This window comes from Saccopteryx bilineata, chromosome 1 (genome assembly GCF_036850765.1).
Source record: "Saccopteryx bilineata isolate mSacBil1 chromosome 1, mSacBil1_pri_phased_curated, whole genome shotgun sequence".
NCBI lineage: Eukaryota > Metazoa > Chordata > Mammalia > Chiroptera > Emballonuridae > Saccopteryx > Saccopteryx bilineata.
Window position 1 is genome coordinate 347691589 of NC_089490.1, and position 27239 is coordinate 347718827.

Below are 27239 nucleotides of genomic sequence, written 5' to 3' on the forward strand. Positions count from 1 at the left end.
TCCCATTTTCCAATGGGTGAAAACTAACACTTTAGAAGTTATGGAACTAGCATAAGATCCAAGCCCAGGCATCTTGCCACCACCCCTGATGTGCTGTTAACCACTACATTGCACTTGGAGTTGGCCGGAGAGAAATTGAGGGGTTAGACTAGAGCAGCCAGACTAGAGAGGGAAGGGAGAGCAGACAAGAGGGGACTGAGACTGGGGTGGGGTGGAGGGTAGAGGTTGGAAAGCTCCTGACATGTATAAAGTACTGATTAAGCTTTAATTTAAACAAAACTTCAGCCCTCATCAAACTTGATTTTCCCCAGTTTTGTAGTTTGAAAAGTCAACACAGTCGACCTGGAACGCTGAGGTTGCCGGTTCAAATCCCTGGGCTTGCCTGGTCAAGGCACATACAGGAAGCAACTTTTACCTGTAGATGCTTCCTTCTCCCCCATCTTTCTCACTCTCCTGCTCTTTCTCTTTCTCTCTCTCTCTCCCTCCTCTATCCAAAAATCAATAAATAAAATCTAAAAAAAAAAATTAAAGGAAAAAAAGTCAACACATTTTAAGGCTATGACTAAACCAACCCAAAGCATTTTCTTAGGAACCTACAAAATCCATCAGAAAAGGTAGGATTAGCTCGTTTGTATCAGACCCAAGCTGAGAGTTGGAAGGCCAGGGTTATAGTGCTTGTGGGTGCGTGCACGTGTGCGTTTCACACACACACACACACACTCACACGAGATCTGTTTTGTATATTGTGAGGCTGGCGTCTGCCCTCACCAGCTCTCCTGACTGCAGTAGGAGAGCTCCTGTTGTGGAGGAACCAATTGGTTCAAGGACAGAGAGGACACTGGAGGTTACTTTCAGCTTCCTGCCAGAGCCAGCCATTTGTGATACCAGAGTTGCCTGCGGGGGTAGAAACCTGCACAGGAGCCAGGCTCTCAGGTTTAAATTCCTCTCAGCTTCTTCAAGGAGACCAAGAAATAGTTTCAGAAAGAGGTATTTTTAGCAGCTCTGAGTACCCTAATATGTCATCTGTCCCCAGGATGCAGGGGAACGTTTCATTGGTTTGAAGGTAATGTCCGTACTTGGAGCTTTTTTCCAAGCTCTTAATGACTTCAGGAGTCTAGTATAGTATTTAAGAACTATTTGCCAATCCTCCCCCCAAAAGGCATGTGACGCTTATTTTCACAATCTGGAGACCAAAGGATGTACCTTGCAAGAAATCTGTTTGTAAATCATTTTCATCTATTGGTTTCACTTGATTTCATAGCAGCCTTGTAAAGTACAAATATATTATTTCCATGTGACATACAGTGATCCTGGGGAAAGGCAAAGGGAATGATTTGTGTTTTCTGAACACCTGCCACCTTCCAGGCACTGTATAAGACATGTCGCAAACGTTTTTACTTTAGTCTTGTAAGTTAAAGCTTCTTGCTTTCGATTTTTGCTCAGTGAGGTTAAATAACTTGTCCAACGTTGCTCAGCTAAAAAGCAGCGGAGCTGGGATTCAAATCCAATCACTCTGAGCCCACAGTCTGTGCTCCACCTACTGTACTCCCATTTTACCAGATTTTGTCCCTGATCCTTCGTGTCCTCTAGCACAAACAGTCTCTGTCATGTGTGCACTCCCTCTGCAGTACTTGGGAGTATTGAAATTTACTCTAGCACGAGGAGTGAAGAGCAGGAGCTTGAGCTTGTTCACAGAGAGGCAGCCTCTGGGTCAGCTGTCTGGAAGGTGCCATGGCATCCAGGGAGGTGCCCTTCCTCAGTGAACGGGCTTTTCTGGGTGGCAAGTCTGTCACTCTCCTCCAGGGAGTGACACCCTCTTTCCTCTTCCCTGATTCTTGTGTAGCTTGGGGTAAACTGCTAACTTGAGACAAAATCTGTTTTTGTAACTGCAATGTGTACTACTTTGCACAAATTCTTAGTGGTAATTTCAACTAACATTTCTATCCAACAGAGTTTCAGTTCCTGCATTCAGCGTATGGTAGGAGAGCTATTTTTCCTCATATGTATTATGGCCTATGAATGTGTTACCTTGTAACAACGGTAGATACCCTCTCCTTTTCCTCCCCAGATCCCATCCTCTAGGCTTGGGCTCCCCCAGGTGGCTCAGCAGCAGTTCCTAAAGCATGCAGGAACATGTCTGATGGTGCAAAATCATGGGTTGGAGACACACACTAACCGTCCCCTAGGGCAGCAGTAAAGGATCATGGCACTAAAAGGCGTCTGTCCCCTTCCTCACCTCCGGGGTCCCCATCTGACCTAGGAGAGAAACCTTCACCCCAACTTGGCTGCTGAATTCAAACAAGTGAACAAAAATTCCTGGGCCAGTATGGCTCCTCTGGCGGCTTTGTGGCAGCCCCTTAGAGGAGTACCTTGATTATGCCTGTAAGAACCCCCCCAAAACGAGTCTGCCCCAGGGTCAGATCCTTCAACCCCATTGGCAGTCTGACATGTTTGAAGACCTGGTTGACTTAAGATACAATCTGTTTCCTTAGCCCAGATCCTGAGCTCTGGATCTTTTTCAGGGCATTTTCCTGGGTGGAGAGAAGTGAGGGTCAAGTGTGCTAAAATGAGCGAGGGACCAGAGCTGGGTCTCTGGGCAGTGTGGACTCCAGGCCCAAGGCACCACAGGAACTTCTGGGCACCTGTGAGGGTCCCAGCAGTGTAACGTGACTAGGTCCTTTTTGTTATAGACAGGAAGGGACCATGGGAGGGACTTGCCACTTTCACCACCCTCACCTGGGCTGCTCAGAATAATGTTTTTGTAAAATCTCTGTATACCGTCTCAACTTTTACCTTTAAATTATTTGGATGTTGAATACTGAAAATGTGTGTGGCACATCTTCCAGGAGATGAGCTGTGAAATTTTTGCCACTGCTGTGGGCTGCGTGATCTTGGGCAATTTGCTAATGTCTCCAGGCCAAAGAAAATGCGTTTTATTCCAGATGATTTCTGAAGTCCCTTTAAATGCTAATAGCCTGTCCTTTTATGTTATTATTTTAGTTTTGCTAGTTGACTTGTTTCTCCTATCTTTTATGGGGAGTCATTTTTTTTTGTTTGCCTCAGGATATATGAACTTGGACAGAAGAATGTGGGAGAAGCTGCTGTGCTTCCCCACCCTTCCAGTTACAGCACCCACAGTTCTATACCAGGCCCTAAGCTTTGCAGATTCAAAGTCCAATTAGGATCCTTGTTCTCAAGGAGCTCTCAGTTTAGTGGGAGAGGCAGAGAAGCCTGCTTCTGAGAATTACAGAGACTGGGATAGTGAACCTGGGACTGTGATCTGTGAAGGGGCTGTGGCCAAGGAGCGGGGAAAGAAAGGACTTCATAGTAGAGATAGATGAGTCTTCAGCTTATGATTGATAAATTTAAAAATGTTTACAAGGTAGCATCTGAGGAATGTCTGGGCCAGGAATAGTGAGCATTGTGAACAAAAATACAGAAATGTGACATTCCTTGGCATATTCTAGGAATGATAAACATTTTGTGTGGCAGTAGTACAGAGATGGAGAGTGAGAACAAGGAGAGAGTCTAGAGAGACCATAGGACTAGGTCATGAAGGCCCTTGAATGCCACACAAGGAGGTCAGCCATCAGCCTATAGGCAGTAGACAACCATGGAATATTTTTAAGAAAGGTTTTGTGATTGGGTTTAGGTTTCAGAAATATCAGTCTAAGTGCAGCTTGGAGATTATAGTTGGCAGTTTTAAAACAAACAGGACAGCGAGGAAACAGTTGCAATAGTTCAGGGGAGAGAGGATTAGAGTTTAAATTAGAGCTATCCAGCCTGACCTGTGGTGGCGCAGTCCTTGGGGTGTTGACCTGGAATGCTAAGGGTTGCTCGGTTAAGGCGCATATGAGAAGCAACTAAGAGTTGATGCTTCCTGCTCCTCTCCTCCCCGCTTTTCTCTCTCAAATCAATAAATCTTAAAAAAAAAAAAAAAAAAAAATTAGAGCTGTCTATAACTGTGGGGATGGAAGACAAGGCAGTTACCAGGATTAGAAACTATAAAACTGGACGACACTTTATTTTTGGTCTTCATATCAATATTATGAAGCAATCAGGGAGGGATTGTTATTGCCGTCTTATGAGACAGCAAAGTGAAGTTTAGAAAGGTTGTGACTTGCCCAAGGTCTCACAGTTAATAAGTGGCACAGCCCAGGATAGAATTCAGATTTCCTGACTTACTACATTGTTCAGGATGATGGTCCCTTGCTGCCTCTCCTCCTTGTAAGTGTGCTTAACAGACTGTTCAAGTGTCAGAGGGCGTGAGGGCCCCGTATCCGGAGAAGTGAACAACCCAGCACTGGACATGGGCAGCATGCTGTGACTGGGCCATGGCCCTTCACTGCCAAGGGTTCTCTCTCTCTCCTTCTCCCTTTCTCTCTCTCTCTCTCTCTCTCTCTCTCTCTCTCTCTCTCTGTTTTGCTTTCTCTCTTTCTCTTTTCTTTTTCTTTCTCCTTTTTTAAATTGAGGAACAACACATATCCTCTAGTACATACAATGCACTAATCTCAAGTGTACAACGCAATAATATTTGACATATGTATATACTTGTATTTAACTACCACCCAGTTTAAAATACTTCTAGGAGTTGATACCTGTCATGGCAAACGAATGTGCCTGTTGGAGCAAGCTCCTCTGTTCCCATGCCTCTGAAAGGTTCAGTCAGATTGTCTTCAACCCATAGCCGAGCTCTGAATCACTACCACCAACAGAATGGGTTACTTTAAAATTGTATATGTATATGGAGGAGGAAGGTCATACGGTACATACAGCACGAACAAGTCAAGCTGACAACAAATATTCTTTTTTGTTTTTAGTCTTTCTATTTATCCAGTTATTTAAATTATTAACTATTAAATATATAAATAAATATAGAAAAGACTAAAATTTGTTTTCTTTATAAAATAAAATCAGAAGATACTTGTTCAGGAACATGTATAGTGTAGCTCACTTGATCACTTGCGAAAGACACAATCAAAGGCACAGTCGCACTTGCTTCTTCCTGGTTAACCTGGAACGTTATTTTACTGTATGCAGTGCTGTCTTGTTCACTCTCTGGTTGGCGTGTGGCTGTGTTGCATCCCCAGCTAGATCATAAGTACCTTGTGTGCGGTGACCATGACCCACGTGTGTTCCTGTCCACCGTGGCTCTTCCCTCAGTGTTGAGTGCAGTAGGCCTCAGTCACTCTTTGGTTAATTTTGATTTATTTACTTTGTCGCATAGTCCTTCAGGCTAATATCAGACTTTTGGCTTAGGAAGAAAATTATGGTCAAGTATGCACTACTTGGGGAAACAGCTGGACCGGAACTGGACCTCCAAATTCTCTGCGGCCAAATTCAGGCCTCCTGCGAGTCCCTGTGGGGTCTTGAGGGCATGGATTTGCTTTGTCTGACTTCTCAGAACTACATATTTCACCTCTAGGGAGCTGTTTTGGGTGGGCAGGGCTATCCAGCCACATGGAATGGCAGGTTCTAAATTTGGAGACATCTTGGTAAGATTTATCAGCACTAATTGGATCCTTTATTAATCCCCAACCCACACTTACCCCTGATCCTGGAAAAAGAAACCCAAGATAATTGTTTAAAACTGCCTGCCCTTGTCCTGCATTGTCTGCAAAGCCATGACTTGATGTCCAGCAAAGGCCCTGGACTCTGAATGGAATTCTGCTGGGTTTCCATTTCTTCTGCCAGAATTCTCCTTTTAGTGTCACTTCCCTGCCCATGATTTTCTTCTCATTTCTCAGCATCTGCTGTATATATTGCGGGCCATTAATGCAAGTGCAGGATCAGCCCACGACAGCTACATTTCTGGCCTTGGACCAGCAAACACACCAGTCCTTGGCTTCCTTCTCTGGGCCCAGTCCCTTCATGACTGAAGGAACCAGAGGCATTACCTATTACTCAGACAGGCAGGGGGTTATGGGTTATCTTGTCCTGGACATCCTTGTCCTGATGGAATTAGAGTGTGCAGGCACACTTTCTTCTCATAAAATCCTGTCTTACCTTAGTCCCTTGTTAAAATGTTTCAAGTATATCAGACTGTTGCAGTGCAGCCCCACCTCCTTCTAATGTACTTTAAAACACCCCATATCTATGACTCCCAAGACCTTATTTGAATGTAAAAGAGAGAATGTTTCTCCTCTCGTGTTTGAAAGTGTATCAAGGGAAATATCTAAAATGTTAGGCATTTCTCCCCTTTGAAACCCTATTTCCTCTCTCCTTCCCCACAGGATATCATGAAGGTAAGTTTTTTTGTTTTTGTTTTTGTTTTTTGGGGGTTCTTTTTTAAATTATTCCTACTTCTAAAACATGAAGCATCACCCTCCAAATTTTTCAAGCCTAGTTTTGAGTCAGCCTGGGAAGTCTGTAGATTTCTTTCAAACTGAGCTCTCCTCATCTCTATTTCACACCTGCTTCAAGTTTGACATTTACTTTCTTAATGGCCCAAAAGATCATCTGTAATTTATGAGGAGATATCTCAAAGTGAGGGAGGTACCAGTAACCCCTCAGCAGGAGGTGTGCAAGGGGTTTGTCTCTCTGGCGCCAGCCGGGCATACAGGAGGAATGAGCAGGGAATGCCCACTGGCAAACATGGGCCTTCTAAGCTGCCAGGCTCAGTCCTTTAAAACAGATGGCAGTCCAGCAAGGTTCATGTCATGTGGTAGTTTGGGGTCCCTCTTTGAAAGCAACTTATTAAATACACCTCAGCCCTGGCCCGGTAGCTCACTTGGTTAGTGTCATCCCAACACACCAAGGTTGCAGGTTCAGTCCCCGGTCAGGGCACATACAAGAATCAACCAATTTGACCTGTGGTGGCGCAGTGGATAAAGCGTCGACCTGAAACTCGAGGTCACCAGTTCAAAACCCTAGGCTTGCCTGGTCAAGGCACATATGGGAATTGATGCTTCCTGCTCCTCCTCTCTTTTCTCTCTCTCTCCCCCCTCTAAAATGAATAAATAAAATCTTTAAAAAAAGAATCAACCAATGAATGCATAAATAAACAGAACAACAAATCAATATTTCTCTTTTATCTCTCTCTAAAACCAATTAAAAATAAATAAGTCAATAAAAACAAATAAGTACATACACCTCCAGATGAGATTTCAAGCATTAAAAGAGTACTCGATTGATTAGGCCCAATATATAGTCAAAGGCTCCAAGTTACTACACATTTTTGAGAAAGCAGCTCACATATATCCAGAGCTTTAGGCTAGAGTGTCATACAACAGAGGCTGTATTCACAGGCATCTTCATGGCTTTAGTAGTGGGTGGAAAATTCTGACTCTCCTAATTTAGTTTAAACTCAGATATCCTAGATGTCACATCATTTGGAAGCTTACCTCAGCACTCACAATCACCTGCCCAACTCAGAAAGGCTGAACCATCCTGCGTGTCTGAACAGGGCCCTTTGAGTTATGTTTCTGTCCAGCCCAAGACCCTTGCTTTGTGTCTGTGATTGGTGGTGCCCACTTCTTGTTTCTGCCTAATGCCATTCTTGTGTCTTCCCTTAAGCAACTCTGCTGATGAAACAGGCCTGGCCACAGAACTCATCTTCCTGTGGCACGGAAGGCACCTTCCACCTCCCAGTGGACACCGGGACCGAGAACCGAACTTACCAAGCATCCTCTGCGGCTTTCAGTAAATACAGCCTGTCTCCTCCTTTCCTTGTTCCCCTTGGTTGGGACTGAGTTGTCTCTTAGGAAGAAAGGAAAGGGAATTTTTAAAAGTGACATTTATAAGACACTATTTTAAGAGGTTTTTATACCCACACAAAAAAATTGGCCCTCCTCACACCAGAAAGGTCATCCTTTTTGATCATGCAGCTAGTTTTAGGGAGTTACAAAGCAGTGAGGGAGGGAGCAGGAAGTGCTCACCTGGCCCACAGGTTATTACATTTCAAGGGAAAGCACAGAAGGAACATTTGAACCTCTGCCTGTGGACCCTTAGACAGAGAGGACTCCTCCAGCTAGCACAGGGTTTTCCAGCCTTGGAACAATGGACGCCTGTTGTGGGGAGCTCTCCCATGCATTGTAGGATGCTTGGAGGCATCCCTGGCCGCCTCCCGCAGTATGCCTGTAGCAAGCCCTCGGTATGGCAATCAAGAGTGTCTCTAAACATTGCTAAATATCCCCTGGGAGACCAAAGACCCCAGTGCCTGTCTCTAGAGTTGTTCCAGCTGGGGCTGGACAAGGACTGGGTGGGATGTTGCAACCAGGCCCCATAGTGTGTGAATCAGTGGATTATTAATCTATTAAAAAAGTAGATTAGAAGAATATATGGTATGTCTTTTTTATTTAAAATACCCAGTGTTATTTTCCTTTTAGTTACCATTGCTCCTGGATGTCAACATCAGCTTATGTTTTTATATAGCATGATTCTCACCTTTTGGAGAATATACTTTCATAATCACCCGCTCATTTAATCCATACTGTAGTTTTATTATTTGGGTATATTTTTATTTCAGTTTGAAAGCTAAGGCTCAGAAAGGTAATATACCTATTGCCATCCAACAAGCAGCACAATTAGTAAAAGGTATTACCCAAGTTAAGTTGCTATTACTGTCTTTTTTCTTGAGATTGATTGTACTCTTTAAAAGAAGGATGGCAGCAGTAGGGTTTTCTTCAGATACCTGTGGCATTATGTATGTAAATGGGCACAGACATATATATTCTCCCCTAGATCTATACCTATGGATATTGATGCTTATAGACACATCTGCTATAATGCAGCAGAAAGAGGCCTGGAGTGGAAGACCAAGAGTTGATTCTAGATTTAGTGTGTGTAACGTTGGACAATTCATTTCCATGCTTTGGACCTTGGTTTTTCCAGCTGTAAAATAAGGAGGATATTCTGGGTCATCTTTAAAGTTCTCTGTAGCTATTAGACGGATTCTGTCACATTGGTGCTGGGTACTCAGTGTCCTCCACTCTAGCAGGGACCTCCTCCCTAGCTCCCCTGACAGTAGTTGGCCCACTAGCCTTTGCTCACACATGTCCAGATATGGGGTTGCTCATTTCCTCCAGAACAACCCTTCTCACAGTGAGAAAGTCTGAGTATTAGAAGGCTTTGCCTTCTATGTTGAAATCTTCCTGTAGTCCCATTGAAATGTCTAGTAGTATATCCTCCTGCTCTCTCACAGGTTATTATAGTCCCCTCATTAAGCAAGTAATGTATGAACCTGTGTAACTTTTAAATACAGGTTGGATTGACTGACCCTCCCATACCCATTAGGGTTCCTCCCAGCACACAGATTTTGTGGTTTCTAATGTCACAGAAAATTCAGGGCACTTTAATAAATTCAACTCAATTTCACCAACACTTGCTAATCCTGTTTGTAATTAGGTTTCCCTCTTACTTATTCAGCACTCTCTTGTTCAGCTACCAACAAGGAGACTTGAGGGTCAAGGCAAGAATCAGATATAGAGCTTTTTCCAGACATATAAATCTAATGGTCAATAAACTGATTAATCTAAAAAGCATCCTTGATGTGAGGATCAATGCCTTTGAAGGTGTAGGGGCTCTACAATTGAAAGGGATTTATGACAGTGCAATGGATTAAAGAGACGACTGAGAGGTTTTACCTTGCTAATGTATACACTCTCTTTATTATCCTGTTTGACGGAGCCTAAAATTACAGTTAGGAACCTGAAAGAACAGGGTGTCATAAACTAAGCCTCTTTTAAAATAAAGCTGGGACTTCTAGTGATCAAATTCCTTTTTTTCTCTCACAGTACTGTCTTTAGTGAAATGATATCACGAAGGCTAATATATCAAGTGCCCAACATTGGACCACAGAGACCTGTAACTCAGAAAGGAGTTCTGCCCAGGGCATGGTAAACCCTGAACTCTGGGCCCAGGTCTGCACTGATTTGCTGTGCAATTTTGAGGAAGTCTCTGTCCCTCTGGGCTCCCAAGTGCTTCATCTCAAGCAGAGAGCATTGAATTCAAGTCTGTAATGTCTTTAAGGCATAGCGTTTCAAACACTTAACTGTGACCTTCAGACTTACCTAGAACTCTTTTAAGGAGAGCCAGACCTCCCATGAGTGAGTGGAGTCTAAGTTCATTTAAGCAAAATGCATGAGGTTTTTTTGCATCAAACCCAACAGCTTCTTTTACTTAGATGCACAAAGTAATGAATTTTGTGATGCTCAAGGTAGGCTGGGCCACAGCCCAAGAAATTTTCCAGTGATACTCAAGGGTATAAACAGGACCACCAGTCAGTTGTAGAAGGTCCTCAGCAATGATTTCCTTAGAAATACTCAGACTTAGAATGTCAGCACTAGAAAGGTCCCTCTAATACTATCTAATCCTAATAGGGGTATTTCTTGAGAAAATAATTGACCTGACTCGCCAACAGGGCCGAGGATGGGGTCCCAGGGCAATTTCTGCAGCCTTCTGACATAAACCTTGAGAACCATTGTAGGTATAGGGAACAAGACTGAGTCCCAAGTCCTTATGAGCAGTTGCTTGCTTGCTCGCCTGCTCACTCAGCATTTGTTCATTATCTCATCTATGAGACGTTTGTGTGGGTCCTAATGATCTCTGCGATCCCTTCTAGCTCTGCAGTTCTACTTCTCCCTTCTCAGACTGTCTGGACAAACAAGCAGGGCCTTCTGCAGCATCATCATTTTGGCTGCCAAGTGTGTTTTGGCAACTGATTTGTATTCTGAGTATGTGTGTGTCTTCATTTTGTAACATGAAAAAAGGGAAACATCCTCACACAGGGTTATTCTTAGATGTGGAAACCAAATTCTACTGCACTGTCTTGGAGCCTTTTTGATTTTCCTCAGAGGGATTATCTCAACACTGAAAGCTGGTTGTCCTTGTGGTGCAGAGGGATGCATGCAGCTTCCCCAGGGGGACAGAATTCCAGAGGACATTCTTAGGGAGCATAAAGGAGAGTCACCAGGCCCTGGCCAGTTGGCTCAGTGGTAGAGCATTGGCTCAGCATGTAGATGTCCCAGGTTCAATTCCTGGTCAGAGCATGCAGGAGAAGCGACCATCTGCTTCTCCACCCCTCCCCCTCCCTTCTCTCTCTCTCTCTCTCTCTCTCTCTCTACCCCCCCTCTTTCTCTTTCTTTGCCTCCCACAGCCATTGCTCAATTGGTTCGAGAGCATTGGCCATAGGCTCTGAGGATGGCTTCATGGAGCCTCCACCTCAGGTGCTAAAAATAGCTTGGTTGCAAGCATGGCTACAGATGGGCAGAGCATCGGCCTCAGATGGAGGTTGCTGAGTGGATCTTGGTTGGGGCACATGTGGGATTCTCTCTCTATCTCTCTTCCTCTCATTTGGAAAAGAAGGGAAAAAAAAAAGTCACCAATATTCTTGGCTTGTTAACTTTAAAGTCCTAAAATGATGGCATTTTATATAATTTTAGAATGATAGATTGCTGGGGTCTCTGTTTCAAGTTGGATCATGCCATGGAAGTCATCATTTAACTTCTGATCTACTCTCATCTTTCTGACCAGTTTCTGCTCATACACCCCCAGGACAGGAAGCCCAGTATCTCCCTGTACAGTGAGAGAAAAAGAATAATTGCTATCCTTTATGAAGTGCTTTTAATGTACTGGGCACTATTCTAAGGGTAAGGGCTTTGCACTTATTAATGTATTTATCACAGTAATCCAAAGTAAGTACTATCATTACACCCTCCCCCATTTTATAGGTGAGGAGACTGCTATATTCCACAGCTGTTAGGTAGCAAGGCTGGGGTTTGGACCTGCAGTCAGTCTGGCTCTAGACTACTTGTGGCCATTACTCTGTGCTGGATAGCTTTCGGAGGCAGGCATCTTAGGATTTGGGGGTATCATGCTGTCCTGTAGAAGAGAGATGTTCTTCGCTCTGGTAGGATTCCCCATACCTTGTTTTATCCTTTTAAATCATAAGCCAAGAAAGATAATAAATATTTTAGGCTTTTCAGGCAATATGGTCTCTGTTACAACTACCATTGTAGTTGTATGTAAATGAACAGGCATGGCTTTGCTACCATAAAACTTTATTTACCAAAACAGACTACTATTACCAAAAACTGTAATTTGCCTGGTTTAAATGTTGATAGTATGAATAGAAGATTCCGTGGTAAAATAAATTTGGGAATGGTCTCCTGTACATCCCTGTCGTAAAGATTCACAGTTCATCCTGTCATTTCAAAATTCCTCAGGGTCACACTCTCTCTCTCCCCTCCCTCCCTCCCTCCCTTCCTCTTTCCTTCCTTTTCTTTTTTCTTCTTTCTGCAAGATAAGATTAAGATCCTTAATTAAGATTAAGATGATTAAGATCCTTCGGAATCATAGTCCCTTGTGTCCTCTTGGGACATGACCAACCCCCTTTGTTTTACAGAGAAGTAAACTGTGTCTCTCGGTGAAGTACACCTCAGATCTCTCCTTCTAGATGTCTGCACACCTAGGCTTCCATCTTCCCCTACAGTGTCTGCTTCTCCTCCTGTGACCACCTCTCATGATTACCTCTGCAGTGTAGAAACTTGGAGGAGCCTGCTGCGGACTTCTCCCTCAGCTGACTCACACCTCCTCTTGCAGTTAGCTTCTAGTTCTTATCATTGCTCCCTTCTTTTTCATGTATTATTTCCACTCCCTCTTCATTGCTTATTTCCCAAGTGTATTTGACTACAATATTGGTTTCTCATGGAACTGTAGATCTCCAGGTGGAAAGTTAAATGACATGATTTGAGGGAAAGAACAGGACATACTCTGTGGTGCCTTTGTGGGGACTAAACAGCAGTTCCCATATCCTACCAACTGATTCGGGACCTGGGGCACCACACCAGAGCTGTGATGTGGACCAAGAGAGATTTGTGACAGTATGTCACTGTCCCTTCAACTCAGAAAGGAGAAGGACCTGTAAAGGCTTGCCTTTTCGAGCCCCAGGATTCCCTTGTATAGATCCTTGAGTTCCGTACAGTCATTCATTTGTGATTCTTTATTCCTGAATGATGCATGTTTCAGGTTTTTCCTGTGAACGTAGAATCTGAGTTTCTTTTCCAGAGGATTCAGAGGCAGCACAGTTTGTTTGAATGACTGATTGTGATTTTGTGGGGGCCTGACTTCTCAGCCTCGCCCCCAGCTTTTGTCTACCCTGCTGTTACGCTCATGGTCTGGGTTTCAAATTGATGTGAACCTTTGTGATTCCTGACTGCAGTCCCTCAGGCAGAGCCCAGCCCCAGGAGGAGAGGGAAGGACAGCTCTGTGGAGCAGAGTGTTTCAGCATCTCAGAAGATGAGGATCTCTGAATGGTGTTTTGTATGGAATTTTCACCTTAAAACTTGACAGGAAAGAAGAGGGATGGAGTGGACGGAGAGAGATACAAGGGGAAAATGAAATATAAAGTAAGGGGGAAAGCAAGACAAAAAGAAACAGCAGCAGAAGATACCCTGGGTGCTTAGTGAGGAGGCAGAAAAGCAGGAAGATAGTGCAATAAAGAGCAAGCAGGTTTAGGGTTCCCCTTCTGTATGCACCTGCCTCTCCCGGCATGTAGCTCAATCCCAGACTGTCTGAGCTGCAAGGGTCCCTTAGAAGATCATCTGGTTCCATCTGTTATTTTATTGATGAGAACCCTGAGACCCAGAGAAATAAAAGATGCCATAATCACGTGCAGCCCTGTGCACCAGGACTGAGGGAGTTGCCTCTGGGACCATGGCTCTCTGGGTGGAGCCCTGTTCTCTGTTCTCATCTATGTTTCCAGCCTGGATTCAGCCCGTTCTTGTCTGGGAAGTCATGTCTGGGACCTGCTGCCTTCCAGCAATGATGTTCTGCCAACTAATTGGAAGTCTTTCTTATTGCTTTGGTACAGGATATACTGCGGGGACACCATACAAGGTCCCACCGACTCAGAGTAATACTGCTCCGCCCCCCTACTCCCCATCACCCAACCCCTATCAGACGGCCATGTATCCAATCAGAAGTGCCTACCCCCAGCAGAATCTGTATGCCCAGGTAGGTGCATGCGGAAGCCTGGGTCCACCTTTTCTGCAGGTAAAGTTGCCACCAGCCTGGATGGGTGGGTGTGGGTAAGAAAGAAAAGGAAGGAGTGTTCCTGGCTCTGGCCAGCTGTCATTGTTCTGTCACTGAAGCAAATCTCTGCCATCTGCACACCCTTTCATTCCCCCTCAGCCTTGGGGTGGGGTGGCACTCAAACACCTAGATTAGTGGAGCCCAGAGTGCCAGAGGGGCAAGGGCCCTTGGAGATCATCTAGCGCAACTCCTTTCTATACGGGTGGGGAACCTGAGACCCAGAGAGCAGAGTGACTTGGCTAAGATCACACAGGGAGCTCTTGTCCCTTATGTGGGTACCTCTGCCACCCCCCACATCTCCCCTTCCTTGATAAAGTCTATGAGCTTGAGTGGGGAGGAGATAACTGCTCTGGCTCTGCCCCAGTTTCCTGTGTGACCTGGGGCTTGTTTCCCCCCCGTGCCGCAGCGCCCCATCTGGACCCTTCAACCAGAGAGTGTGTGCACTCTGAGGGGATGGCTACTCATGGCACATTTTTCTGGAGTGATAATTCTATGTGAGATTTTAGTAGTAAGGAGAACACTTTTTTTTAAATTAATTTTTTTCTTCTTTTCCAAGTGAGAGGAGGGGAGATACAGAGACAGACTCCACATGTGCCCCGACCAGGATCCACTCAGCAACCCCAATCTGGGGCTGTTGCTCTGCCTATCTGAGGCCCTGCTTACAACTGAGCTATTTTTAGTGCCTGAGGTGGAGCCTCCACAGAGCTATCCTCAGTGCACGGCCAGGGCCAATGCACACAAGCCAATCAAACCATGGCTGCAGGAGGGAAAGAGAGAGAGAGGGGAGGGGAAGGGGTAGAGAAGCAGATAGTCACTTCTCCTATGTGTCCCGACTGGGAATTGAACCTGGAACATCGACACACTGGGCCAACGCTCTACCACTGAGCCAACTGGCCAGGGCCCAGGGGAACACTTTTTAAATTTAGAAAGTAACCATAATATATAGAGCAGAATGTAAAACTTTTAAAAGAAAACAATAGGCTTGAGATAAAGTTTTCTTGTTTATAGTAGGCTGCTTTGCATTATGCTCTCAGACCTCTGGGTTTACAAACCACATTCTGAAACTCTTGTTATGATTTAGTAGAAACACTTAAGAAGCTCTGGATTAAGATGATCCAGGGACCCCTGTCTACTCCCCCCAAGGGTCATCAGGTCTATGAGCTTTGGCAGCAGGAAGCAGCCACGTGACCCAGGGAGTGGGAAGTCACCTCAAACCATTGTCTGCATCCTCACCTTTTTTCCTAAAGGCAAATAGGTAGTAAGAGACAATGCTCTGCGTTCAGGACATTTTCCCAACATGTAAAATAGCAGCATTCATGCCTGATGACACTCCCACTAGTCCTCCATGTGTATTTATTTGCACATGCTCTGGCGTTCACCAGCCTTGCACACGTCTTCCTTCACTTAGTGATCGTGGCCCTGCCTTTACATGTTAGGCAGCTTATAGAGCACATTGCAATAAAATACAGTTTAAAATGATAAAATGTTAAGGGAGTAGAGCTCTTGCCTCGTTAGACCATCCTAGCATCCCTAGAAGCAAGGCGGGGCAGGGTTGGAGCCTTACTTTTCAGACCAGAGGCTGAGCCCACCACTGTATGTCCACAGTCGCGTGGTAAGACAGAAGCAGAGCTCCAACTGGGGTCCATACCCTCTGTCCCTAGACAGTGCTTCTCTGACCCATCCCTTAGGGTCTGGGAAGAATAAGCTCCTCACCCCCCCCCCACCTCACCCCACCTCTTTAAAAGCCTGTGTGACCTCAGCCTCTCTCCCCCAGGGAGCCTACTACACGCAGCCGGTGTACGCTGCCCAGCCCCACGTCATCCACCACACCACGGTCGTCCAGCCCAACAGCATTCCCTCCGCCATCTACCCGGCACCTGTAGCCGCTCCCAGGACCAACGGCGTGGCCATGGGCATGGTGGCTGGCACTACCATGGCGATGTCAGCAGGTGAGGGCCATCTCTGTGTCAGTGTCCATCCATCCCCTCCAGAAACTCATGACGGTGGAAAACACAGTCCTGGGACTGACTGTAATGTAGTGCAGTGGTCCCCAACCCTCAGGCCGCGGACTGGTACCGGTCCGCAGAGAAAGAATAAATAACTTACATTATTTCTGTTTTATTTATATTTAAGTCTGAATGATGTTTTATTTTTTAAAAATGACCAGATTCCCTCTGTTACATCCATCTAAGACTCACTCTTGATGCTTGTCTCATAAGTTCAACAATTATATTTAAAAATACCACAGTTTTTACACTGGTCACATAATTTTATTTTGTGCATTTGTCCGTCCCACCTAAAGGCCGGTCCATGAAAATATTTTCTGACATTAAACCTGTCCGTGGCCCAAAAGAGGTTGGGGATCACTGATGTAGCAGGAGCAGTCCTGTGCCAGGGGCTCTGGGAACCCAGAGGAAGGACCCTCTAAGTCCATCTGCATGGATGAGCAAGATTTCACCAAGGAAAGCGTATGAGCTGGGCTTTAAAGGATGGGCAGAGGGTAACCAGAGAAATGAGAGAGGGAAGGGCAGTTCAAGCAGCAGGAATGTGGCATGTTCACAGAATGGAAGTGGTCCATGGCACTTAGAAAATAGGGGTATGCTGGAGTGGTGAACATACAATACCATATGCAGATGATGTGTTATAGTATTGAACACCTGAAACCGAGATATATATATATATTTTTAAACAAGTTTTATTTTATTTTTTTACAGAGACAGAGTTAGAGAGAGGGATAAACAGGGACAGACAGACAGGAACGGACAGAGATGAGAAGCATCAATCATCAGTTTTTTGTTGTGCATTGCAATACCTCAGTTCATTGATTGCTTTCTCATATGTGCCTTGACCGTGGGCCTTCAGCAGACTGAGTAACCCCTTGCTCGAGCCAGTGACCTTGAGTCCAAGCTGGTGAACTTTGCTCAAACCAGATGAACCCGTGCTCAAGCTGGCGACCTCGGGGTCTCGAACCTAGGTCCTCGGTATCCCAGTCCAACGCTTTATCCACTGCGCCACTGCCTGGTCAGGCAAACTGAGATGATTTTATTAACCAATGTCACCCCAATAAATTCAATTTAAAAAAATTCTTTTTTGCCTGACCAGGCAGTGGCACAGTGGATAAAGCATCAGCCTGGGACACAAAGGATCCAGGTTTGAAACCTCAAGGTTGCCAGCTTGAGCATGGGCTCACCAGCTTGAGCTTAGGATCATAGACATGACCCCATGGTTGCTCGCTTGAGCCCAAAGGTCACTGACTTGAAGCCCAAGGTCACTTGCTTGAGCAAAAAGTCACTCGCTCTGCTGTAGCCCCCTGATCAAGGCACATATGAGAAAGCAATCAATGGACAAGAAAGGTGCTGCAATGAAGAATCGATGTTTCTTATCTCTCTCCCTTCCTGTCTGTGCCTATCTGTCCCTCTCTGTCTCTCCCTCTGTCTCTCTTGCAAAAAAAAAAAATTCCCTTCTTTTCCAAGTGAGAGGGATGATAGATCCCACATACACCCCAACCAGGATCCACCCAACAACCTCCATCTTGGGCTGATGCTCGATGCTCACAACAGAGCTATTTTTAGCACCTGAGAGAGCCATTCTTAGCACCCCGGGCCAGTGCGCTTGAATCAATTGAGCCGTGGCTGAGGGATAGGGAGAAAGTGAGAGAGAAAGAGAGGAGAGGTGGAGAAGCAGATGGTTGCTTCCTCCTATGTGCCCTGACTGGGAATAGAACCTGGGACATCTACACACCAGGCCAATGCTCTACCACTGGGCCAACCAGCCAGAGCTAAAATTTTTAAAAAGAAGGAATATAGGGGTATTTAGTTGGAAGGGTGGCTGGAGCAGCTGGCAAAAATAAAGAGGGGAAAAGAATACCCTGAGGTAATGAGGAGCTAGCAAAGAGGTGTAGGCAGAGGAGAGGAGGCTGCTTTAGACCTTGTCTCCGGCTACATGGTGGAGCAGCCTAGATGTGGAGAGGCTGGAAGCACTTGGGTCAGGGTGCAGGCTGTAATTTAGAGGAGAGGTGATGACACTAGGTCTGATTGCTGCAGGGGTTCCAGAAGGAGAGCATGGGGTAATGTTACTTAGCAGGCAGGAGTTTAATGACCATCCAACAGTTAATTATAAGGCATGGGAAAAGCAGGAGCCCAGAAGGACCCTCTCCATTTCTGGCTCACTCCAGAAATTAGACCAGAGCCCTGTCCCTCAGAACGTTGAGGGTAGGGGCAGGAGAGACACCAGAGGAAGAGCAGGTGTAGGAAAGTGTGCATGAGTTATATTGCAAGGAAGATTATGAGAAGACAAGGGGCTGTGAGTGGTTTTCAGAGTCCCAACTTCTGAAGAATGAGCTGGGTCACCTTCTGAGGGAAGAGAGTACAAGGGGGGTCATATGGTTGGGAGATGGAGTGTGGGATTTTATTCTGCCCCTAATGTGAGGGCTTGTTGAGGCCTCTCACTCTCCAGAACAGGTCAGTGAGCTATTGAATGTCTGTTCGGTGCCAGCCTTGTTGTTCAGGTCCTGGAGACCAGTTACCAATAGGTCAGACCAGAGCCCTGCCCTTAGGTACAGCTGTGTTAGTGGGAGACACAATCGCGTAAACCAACTGTTACCCTCAGTATGGCGCTTCTGCAGTGAGAGGAACATACAAGCGAGGGAGAGAAGGCCACTGGAGAAGAGTGATTGGCTGGCCCCAATCATCAGAAAAGCTTTTCCTAAGGAGATGAAACCTGGCAAGGTGGGGAAGGGTGGGTGGAGGTTTGTGAGCTGGCGGGGAGGTGGGGGACCTGGGTGGAGAGCCACTGTGTGAAAGGCCACGGCCTCGTCTTCACCCTAGCCCCCTGGGACTGCCTCGTCAGCTGTGCCCCTCCCTCTCTGATGCTCAGGTACCCTGCTGACTGCGCCCCAGCACACCGCGATTGGGGCACACCCTGTCTCCATGCCAACATACCGGGCCCAAGGCACCCCTGCATACAGCTATGTGCCGCCGCACTGGTAAAGCCTGCAGCCCATTCAAGTGAGTGGGGTCTGGGGGGTGCGGTAGGAAGGTGACTAAATGCTAGAACTGCTTCAGAGTCCCTGGCTTTGTCTGAAGTGCAAGAGTCCGTAGGGTGGGGGACAATTACCATTTGCTCTCATGCCTAAGTTCAGTGACATCACCCTTAATAATAGCTTCACTTTACATATATTCCAGATACTTGACATATTGTCTCATAACCCCTACAGTAGCTCTGGGAAGTCAGGGTCATGAGCTCTGTTGCACAGGTAGCATCTTCACCCTGTGAAAGTGAAGAGGGGCTTTCAGCTCTGGTCCTCTAGTACTAAGTTCTATACTCTTGACTGTGTGGTCTTCACACTTCTTTTCACTGTGGGCACCATTCTTCAGCTGAAATCTTAACCTCAATCAGATGTTGGCTCTGACTGGGGCCAGACAGAGACCTCAGGCAGGCCAACCTCCACCCACTTCCTCGCTGAGGCAGTGCCAGGGGTGTCACTTTGAAATCCTCTGCTCCACCTTCCCAGCTCCCCTGCCCTCCACACCTTCCAGGGGTTCTTGGCACTGGACAGGAAGCAGGCAGCTCTGCTGGGAAAGTACAGAGGGCTCCCAAGGGGTGGGGAGGGGTCCAGTGGCTTTCTGAGTGGCCTTGGGACTATCACTAGTGACTGCTAATGCTTCCCTTCCTCCCCCAGGTCTGGAGTCACACATTGTATGCAACTACTCAAGTCTTACACAGGTGCTGGAGCAGTTCCCTAGCAGCACCGCCTCTATTTGCAAGAAGAGACAACGGAAGTGCAAGGGTCACTTTATGCATCTTTAACGGTTTTGATTTTTAGTTTTGGTTTTTGTAAAAGCTGCTTTTTCTAATCTCCTGCCTCTCCCCACTTTCCTCCTCTTAGTCGCTGCCCTTCCAGCTTGACCCCTCCTCCCACCTGACCAGGCACTTCCCTTCTGCTCTTCTGTCCTTCCCCAAGCGCCCATTCCCCGGATCTCAGTCTAGTGGCAGGTAGAGAGTGGGGGTTTTTGCTGTGGTTCACTGAAGGCACAACAGATGTAGCCCTCGGGTCCAGGGTGGAAACTCAGAGCTGTTGAGCAGGTTCCATCTTTGTGGGATTGCTTCCTTTTTTTTTTTACTTTTCTCAAGCAAGATTAGTTTAGGACACAAATGAGATGTCTTCTGAGAACCATCACAATAGACCAAGAGCAAAGCCACCTGATTAGATAGGAGTGTTCATAGCAGCTTAACACCCTAGGTAAGAACCTGGGAAAACCAGATTTTTTTTTGAGGAGAACTTAAGGGTGGAGGGGGGTGGCAGAGCACTGTGGGAGAACGTGGGGAGAGCGGTGCTTGCCTGCTGGCTTTGGTTTGTAAGGTCTAGCCAAATTGCCTGGGCCTAGACCCTCTGATTTGCACAGTAATGTAAACTGACCTGGCACTTCCTCAAAAGATGATTTTGACCTCAGACCTGCCAAGCAGCTGCAGGATGGTGGGATCCCAGCCTCCCAAAAGCTTAGAAGGCCAGGTGTCCTGTGTAATCCAGACCTTGGCCTCTGAGCCTTCATGGGCCCACTCTGATGAGGAGCTTCCTCCTGATTAGAGTGGGCACCTACAGCATTTCTCTCCCTTCCTTCCGCCCTTCCCAGTGCCAGACTCACTCATCTGTCCATGGAGCTGGCAGGTAGGCCAGGCTCCTGGTTACCCTTTGCCACTCATGGCCAAAGTGAAGGAACCACATTCCCAGGTGGGTGCTGGCGGCTCTGAAGGTCAGAATAGTGAAGGAAAAGCAATAGCAATAAACATTTCATAGACTCATGGAACTGAAAGGACCTTAGCAATCATCTCATCCATTCCCCTTTTTGACTGATGAGGACGCTGAGGCCTAGAGAAGAGGAAAGGACTTCCCTAGATCTTGCAGTAAATTAGCATTAAATGCAGCCTTCCTACCTAGGGGCATGTTGCCCACAAAATTTTACCTAGGGATGGATTGGCTTGGTTTTGTAAAAATTAAGTCAGCAGTGTCTGCGTCTGGTGAGCTCTGGAACAGTATCTGTCTTGGGTTTTGTTTCTGTTCTTTTCCTCCATGGACTCTAAAGGCAGGGGTTGAAGACTGGGCAGAGGTTACATGGGGGCAGATGGCAGGAATAGAAATTGCAAATGAAGAAATAGCATTTGTAAATTCTGTGAAGACATCTGGAACTTTCATCCTATACCAGATTCCAGCCCTAGAATGAACAGGTGGGCTGGTGGAAAAAGAGCATCTCTGCTTTTAGTATATAGCCTTCATTCTGAGAGGAGAGGAGGACAAGGATGAGGCCCAGGAGACATAGGATTTCCTGGGAGAAGAGGGGTCCCGGGGCAAGGAGGCCCTGCTAGTCTCAGCCAGGAGCCTTGCCCAGCACTCCTCCCCAGCACTTGGCTGGGCCAGCAATGCCCCCTAGTGGGGGCAGGGACATTTTACTGTACAAAGTGGGATCATTGATAACATTTAGGACTTTTAAAATAACATTTTCAATTTAAATTCATGCACACTTGGACATATCCCTACCCCTACCTCCCATGACTCCCTAAAGGAGGAAAAAAATCAGGAACCCTTGGGCCAGAAGGACCTCAGAGGCTGGCTGACCATTCCCAGGAGGGCAGAGCCCATCAGCATCCTCAGCCCAGAGCCAGGAGCTGGGGGCCCACCTTCCTGGCCTTCCAGGGTCGTGAAGGACCAGTACGGAGAAACCCAGCTGTTCCAAATGGTCTGTTTTAGGGTGCTGAAGAAGTTTCGTTTTAAAACAACAAAGTTTTCCAGTGTTAATCCATTTTTTTTGCAAATACCTCTGCCTACTCTCTGGTTTTGTAAGGGTGGGTGAAGGTTGTTTTAGATTATGTCATACATGTTTAGAAAATGCCAAAATAACAATAATAATAATAATAATAATAGGAAACCTTTGCATTTGTCAGGTGCTTCATAGATTTCAGAGCACTTCACAGCCTTTAATTTACAGGCCCCGAGACAGAGAGAGACAGGGTCAGAGTCATTATACCCTTTTGACAAACAAGGAAACTGGTTCTGGAAGGAAAGGGGACTTGACCAGAGTGAGCAGAACGCTGCTATTTTGACAGGCTTCCCTGAGCCCTGCTGCCTCCGGATGGGCTGGAGTAGGACCACAGAGAGGGAGGAAAAAGGAGGAGACTTAAGAATGAGCTTGTTATTTTGTTCTTTCTGCACCAGTAAGTAAAAACCAACCTCTAGTACCTTGCAGTTCACAAAGCAATTTCCCATCCATCCTCTGACTTAACCCAGTGAAATAGATTATTCCTCCCATTTGATTCATAAGGAAACAAACTTGGAAAAGCAAAGAGGCTCGGTGATAAGTGGTGGAGCCACTTGAATGCCAATCTTTCTGCGGTCTCTTTCCCTCCAGTCTGACTCCATGCACAGGCTTGCAGACTGAAGCACCTGTGCTCTGCACCGTCTTAGCCCTGGTATGTGTATCAAGATGAAGACGGGTCCCAAGCCCCTTTTGCAGTATGAGCATTGGAGCCCCAGTTCACTGGCCTAACCCTTCTGCTTGGCTGGAGATCACAGGCCTGGCCGGGTGTGGGGACTCACTGCAGAGGGACCGAGCCAGGGGCGCAGGGGCAGCAGAGTGCTTCTGGCAGGATGCGCACAGCTGGCAGGCTCACATAGGCATCATCCAAAGATACTGGGCGGCCCAGGGGTCAAGCTGGACAGAAGATCAGAGCTGGAAGGAGGCCAGCAAGCCAGAGGCCGGGGGCGTGCAGACCATGAGCTGCGGCGCTGGCTCTCCCCCCAGCTCCAGCCCTCTCCCCCGCACCACAGCTGGGTGGATCTAGTCACCAGCCAGCCCCCTGTACTTCCCCATACTTCTGTTTGACTCCCTCATTAGCCCGGGGCCTAGGGAGCTGGAACGCCCAAAGTAGTGAGAGCCTGAAACAATCTGCCACATTTTGAAAAAAAATTTTAAGTTCTTTATCAAAACAAGACAGGATACTTGCTGCTGTCCTGCTCTCTCTCCTGGCAATGACCCTAAAGTGTGATACACCCTTCCCTAAATATTGAACAGGAACACACACCTGTCCAGAGTGTTTTTCATGTACAAATACCTTGACACTGGTTGCCAAAATACCCATTTTGTAGATGGAAAAAACTAAGTCTCAGAAGGCTTTAGAGACTTGCCAAAGGTCACCGAGCTCATGAGAAAGCCAACATTTGAACTCCTCAGATTCTCTGCTCTTCCTGCTGGCACCTGCTAGGTCTGAGTGGCAGGCATAGGCTACCTGTCTACCCATGGGGGAGGACCAGGACCTAGAGAGACAGTGCAGTCTTACTCCTTATCCCAGCTCTTACCTTTGGCCACCCAAATTATTCCCAGTTTGAGGTATCTCACTCCAGAGGTCTTGGGATGCTTCCTTTGTGGGGCTGGTGTTGCTCTATTTGACCTTCAGAAATGAATCATGGGGTATCAAATAGGGCAGGCCTCTTGGTCACCAAGTTCTGGTGTCATTGTGCAGATAGGACTTGGCCAGAATCTCAGCAGGTCACATGGCCAGGCCTGGATCTCTGCATATCAGATTCCTCAGCTCTGTTCCACCGCCAGAGAGGGCGGGCCTAGAAGGCGGGGGTCTTGGTCTTGGTCACAGCACTCTTGACTAGAACGATCATTTAGATGTCACCGTGGCATTTCTCCTCAATTTCGGTTGAAAGTAAATGGCAGCCCCTGCTTTTCCAGCCTGTATTCTACCATATCGTATTCTACCATATCACCCCGCTGCTTGCCATGCTTAGAAATCCGGAGAGGGGTTAGGTCAGGCAGTGGAGTGGGCGGGCAGGAGGCAGGCCACTGTGTAGCCCTAAGGGAATCCAGGCCACCCACCTCTGAAAGCAGGAGAGGAAATAGCCAGCTAACCTCAGCTTCTACCCCTGAGCCTCAGGCTCCTATGGACATGCCAGGCTGGCTGCAGGATTTGTCCTTTACCTGTCCATGTTCCCCTCCCTTAGAGAACTCATGTCTGAAATTAGGCGTTCCATGGTTCCAGGGCCCAGCCTTCTAAATATCTGGCTGGCCATTTTCAACATTCCACAGCCAACCTTGCCTGAGCCAGATTTGGGCCCCACTCAGTTTCTTCAGTGGGTATTTTCTGTCTTGCATGCTGTTGAGTCCAGCCCAGTGGCCAAGTGAGAAACGGCGGGTTCAGACTGGCTGTCACAAAGCCTGAGGGAAACTGGAGCTCTGGTGCATCCACAGTCCCAGGCTCCTTGCTTTTACAGTGACACCCTGTACCAATTCCAGCTCCTGATAGAGGGGTATTTTCCTCCCCAAGAGAACAGATAAAACAGCTTTGCAGATAAGTACCAGCCCATAGAAGTCAAATGGGAGGAATCATCTTTGAGCCTGACCCCAGCTAGACCAGCATCTCCAGGCTCCAGCCTTCCTCCTCCAACCTGAGAATCAGAAAGAGTGGGGCTGCCCAGAGACCACCTTCTTAGGTCAGGTCTGTGGTGGGACTCGAGCTTCTCCTTACCAAGGGGAGGTAAGACCAGGCCTCCTGCAACTTGGTGTTGTCTGTAATGACCTTTGAAGGCCCCGGGGCCTGTCCCCATCTCCTGACTGAGGCATCTGTATCCGTTTCATATCACAACAGAAACCTGTTCTCATGGCATGTGACATCCCTGTGAGAGAGTGTTGTATATGATTTTGTATTTTTTAATTCATTTTAATCTACAGGTTGGAATCTAATTTTTAAATTTTATTGGAATTCACGTTTTAAAAGGAAAAACATTTAAAATAATAATAAACCTTTGACCAGTGTCTTCCAAGTAGTTTGATCAAAGAATTTATAGCTATTTCAAAACACAGCCTGGAGTGCAAAGATTGGAAAGCCCCGTGGCCTCGCTTGTGTATATGAAGTGTAAATCTGGTTTTGTTCTGTTGTTTTGGATTCTTTTGGGGTTTTGTTTTGTTTTGAAGATCAGATAGTGATCACTCTGAAAGATTGAAGCCAAGAATTTGTAACTATGATATTTACTGTAAACTGTAGAACACTCAATAACTATTAAAAAGTTTCCAAAAAAAGTCTGGGGTGACCAGACTTGTGGTTCTTGGGGCTGGGGGACCCAGACCACCTCCTGGGCCAGCGAGACCCGGGGCTTCTCCTTAAGTTGGTTCTAAACTTGTTCTCACCAGTCGGGCACACCTAGGCCCTGTGTCCCGACAGGCGTGGTGGGCTGCCCTGGCACTCCCAGTTGAGGGGCTGGGAAGTGGCCGTCTGCACTTGCACAAGGTGTCATATAGAAGTCCAGGGAAGCTGTCTGGAGGGCATCATTTCGTCCTCACCCCAGTGTGTCATCCAAATCCCAGGTGAAATGAAGTCGGTTGGCTGAGAAGCCAAACCCTGAGATGCAGCTGAACAACTGGCAAATGAGGACCCCAAGGGCACCTGGCAGCCCAGGGAACAGTTCCTTGAGTGCATGGTGATGCCTGCTGGTCCCCCACAACAGACACCCTCTTCTAGACTTTGACAACTTTGGTGCTCCAGAAAATTCCTCCTGAAGTCCAGCCTGTCTTCCTTCCCCTCTCAGAGAGCAGGTGAAGGTGTCTCCTGGGTTCTCAGAGGTGTCCTTCCTTTCCTGCCCACCTGAGAAGCCCCAGAGAGAAGCCTGTGGTGTAGAGGTAAGGAGAGCTGGAGTCTCAAGGCATGTCTGCCCAGCCCACCCTCAGGCAGGAGCTTCCTCTGAAGGTGCAAGGCCAGGCCTCTACGTGCCTGCTGCCCAGGAGTCAGGCTTCCTGCAGGCAGCGTGACGGCCGGCCTCCCAAGTCCCATCACAGGTCACCTGGGGCTTCAGCCTCTCCTTTGGCCTCTTTCCGATTAGCTTTTAAATGTGTGCCCCTCTCCTGACCAGTGGTAGCGCAGCGGGTAAATCTATTCCACCTGGAACACTGAGGTCTCCAGTTCAAAACCCCAGGCTCGTGTGGTCAAGGCACATACAAGAAGCAACTACTATGACTTGATGCTTCCTGCTCCTCCCCATTTCCCTCTCTTTAAAAAATCAATAAATAAAATCTTTTAAAATGTGTGCCCCTCTTCCATCTTAAAGAAACATGCCAAACACCAAAAGAACCCAGAATTAAACTGAAAACCCATTTCCCTGGAGTCTAAGGTCCCACCAGTTATTGTGGCAGTCAGGCTGAATGAACCCTGCAGAGAGCTCAATCCACTCAGACCTGGCCCTGCTCTCACCACTCCCTCAAGATGACGCCTGCCACATTCCTGTCTGCTAACCATGGGACCTTCCTGTCCCTTTGGAAGTAGCTCCTGGCCAAGTGACCCACCCTGCTCCCCATGTTCTTCCCTGGCTTCCAGTATCCACACAGTCCTGCTTTCCTCCCCACCTCCTTGCTGTGCCCGCGGCAGCCCAGCGGTCTGCCCTGAGCCCTTTCCCCATAGCCTGTTCCCTCCTAGTCCAGTGCTGGTAAAATGGCCACCTAAGTGCTTACAGATGTTTTCGTAGCCCAGATCTGTGCCAAGCCTTCACACTCAGATGCCTCAGGATGTTGCCTGGGGCTATTGCAGGCACCCTAGGACTGCTGCTTTTCTTTACTCATCCAACTGCCCAGCTGTCCCTGATCCCTTGACCTACATCCCATTACCACACCCCAGTGGTTCTGCCCTAGGACTCTATCGGATGTTTCTGTCACACCCACACAGCCTAGCTTCCACCATCTCTTACCTGGATGTCTGCAACTGCGTCCTTGTGGAGCCGGTGCTCCTGCAGCTCCTGCATTGTCACCAAGTACAAGATGGCCAAGCTTTCCCCGCCCTACAGGCGTTAGAAGCTCCCTGGCGTCCCTGGGATAAGGCTGATGGCTTTTGAGAACCCATGTGACTGCCTTTAATGCCCACCCCTACCTGTCTCCACATCTGTCAAGAGGGTTCTACTTCCAGCCTCTCCAACTCCTATTTCTGTTGATGGCTGGCTTTACATATGCTGTTACCTTTCTGTGGAACAGGTTTTCCCTTCCACATTCTCCAGTCCCCACTGTCTTACCCTCCATGTTCCAGGCTCCGTTTCCTTAGAGCTCTGCAGTCTAGTATGGGAGCCACTAGTCACATGTGGCTTTTAAGCCCTTGAAATATACTAGTTCATAATAAGATGTGGTTTAATTATAAAATACACACCAGACTTCAAAACAATATTAATGGCTCAT

General features: G+C 47.1%; 1 protein-coding gene across 4 annotated transcripts in view; it reads left to right on the plus strand.

Annotated features, from left to right (window-relative positions):
• Positions 1-22685, plus strand: part of FAM168A (family with sequence similarity 168 member A) — a 213368-nt gene extending 190683 nt beyond the window's left edge. For 3 of the 4 annotated variants that reach the window (XM_066250439.1, XM_066250433.1, XM_066250443.1), the window contains exons 4-9: positions 1952-1978; positions 7516-7641; positions 13811-13953; positions 15806-15980; positions 18907-19037; positions 19712-22685. In XM_066250439.1, the coding sequence (XP_066106536.1) occupies positions 1952-1978; positions 7516-7641; positions 13811-13953; positions 15806-15980; positions 18907-19019 (584 nt within the window). In that variant the 3' untranslated portion in view covers positions 19020-19037; positions 19712-22685. The remainder of the gene's footprint in view (positions 1-1951; positions 1979-7515; positions 7642-13810; positions 13954-15805; positions 15981-18906; positions 19038-19711) is intronic. The other variant, XM_066250434.1, reaches the window with a different exon arrangement.
• Positions 22686-27239: the final 4554 nt, after the last annotated feature.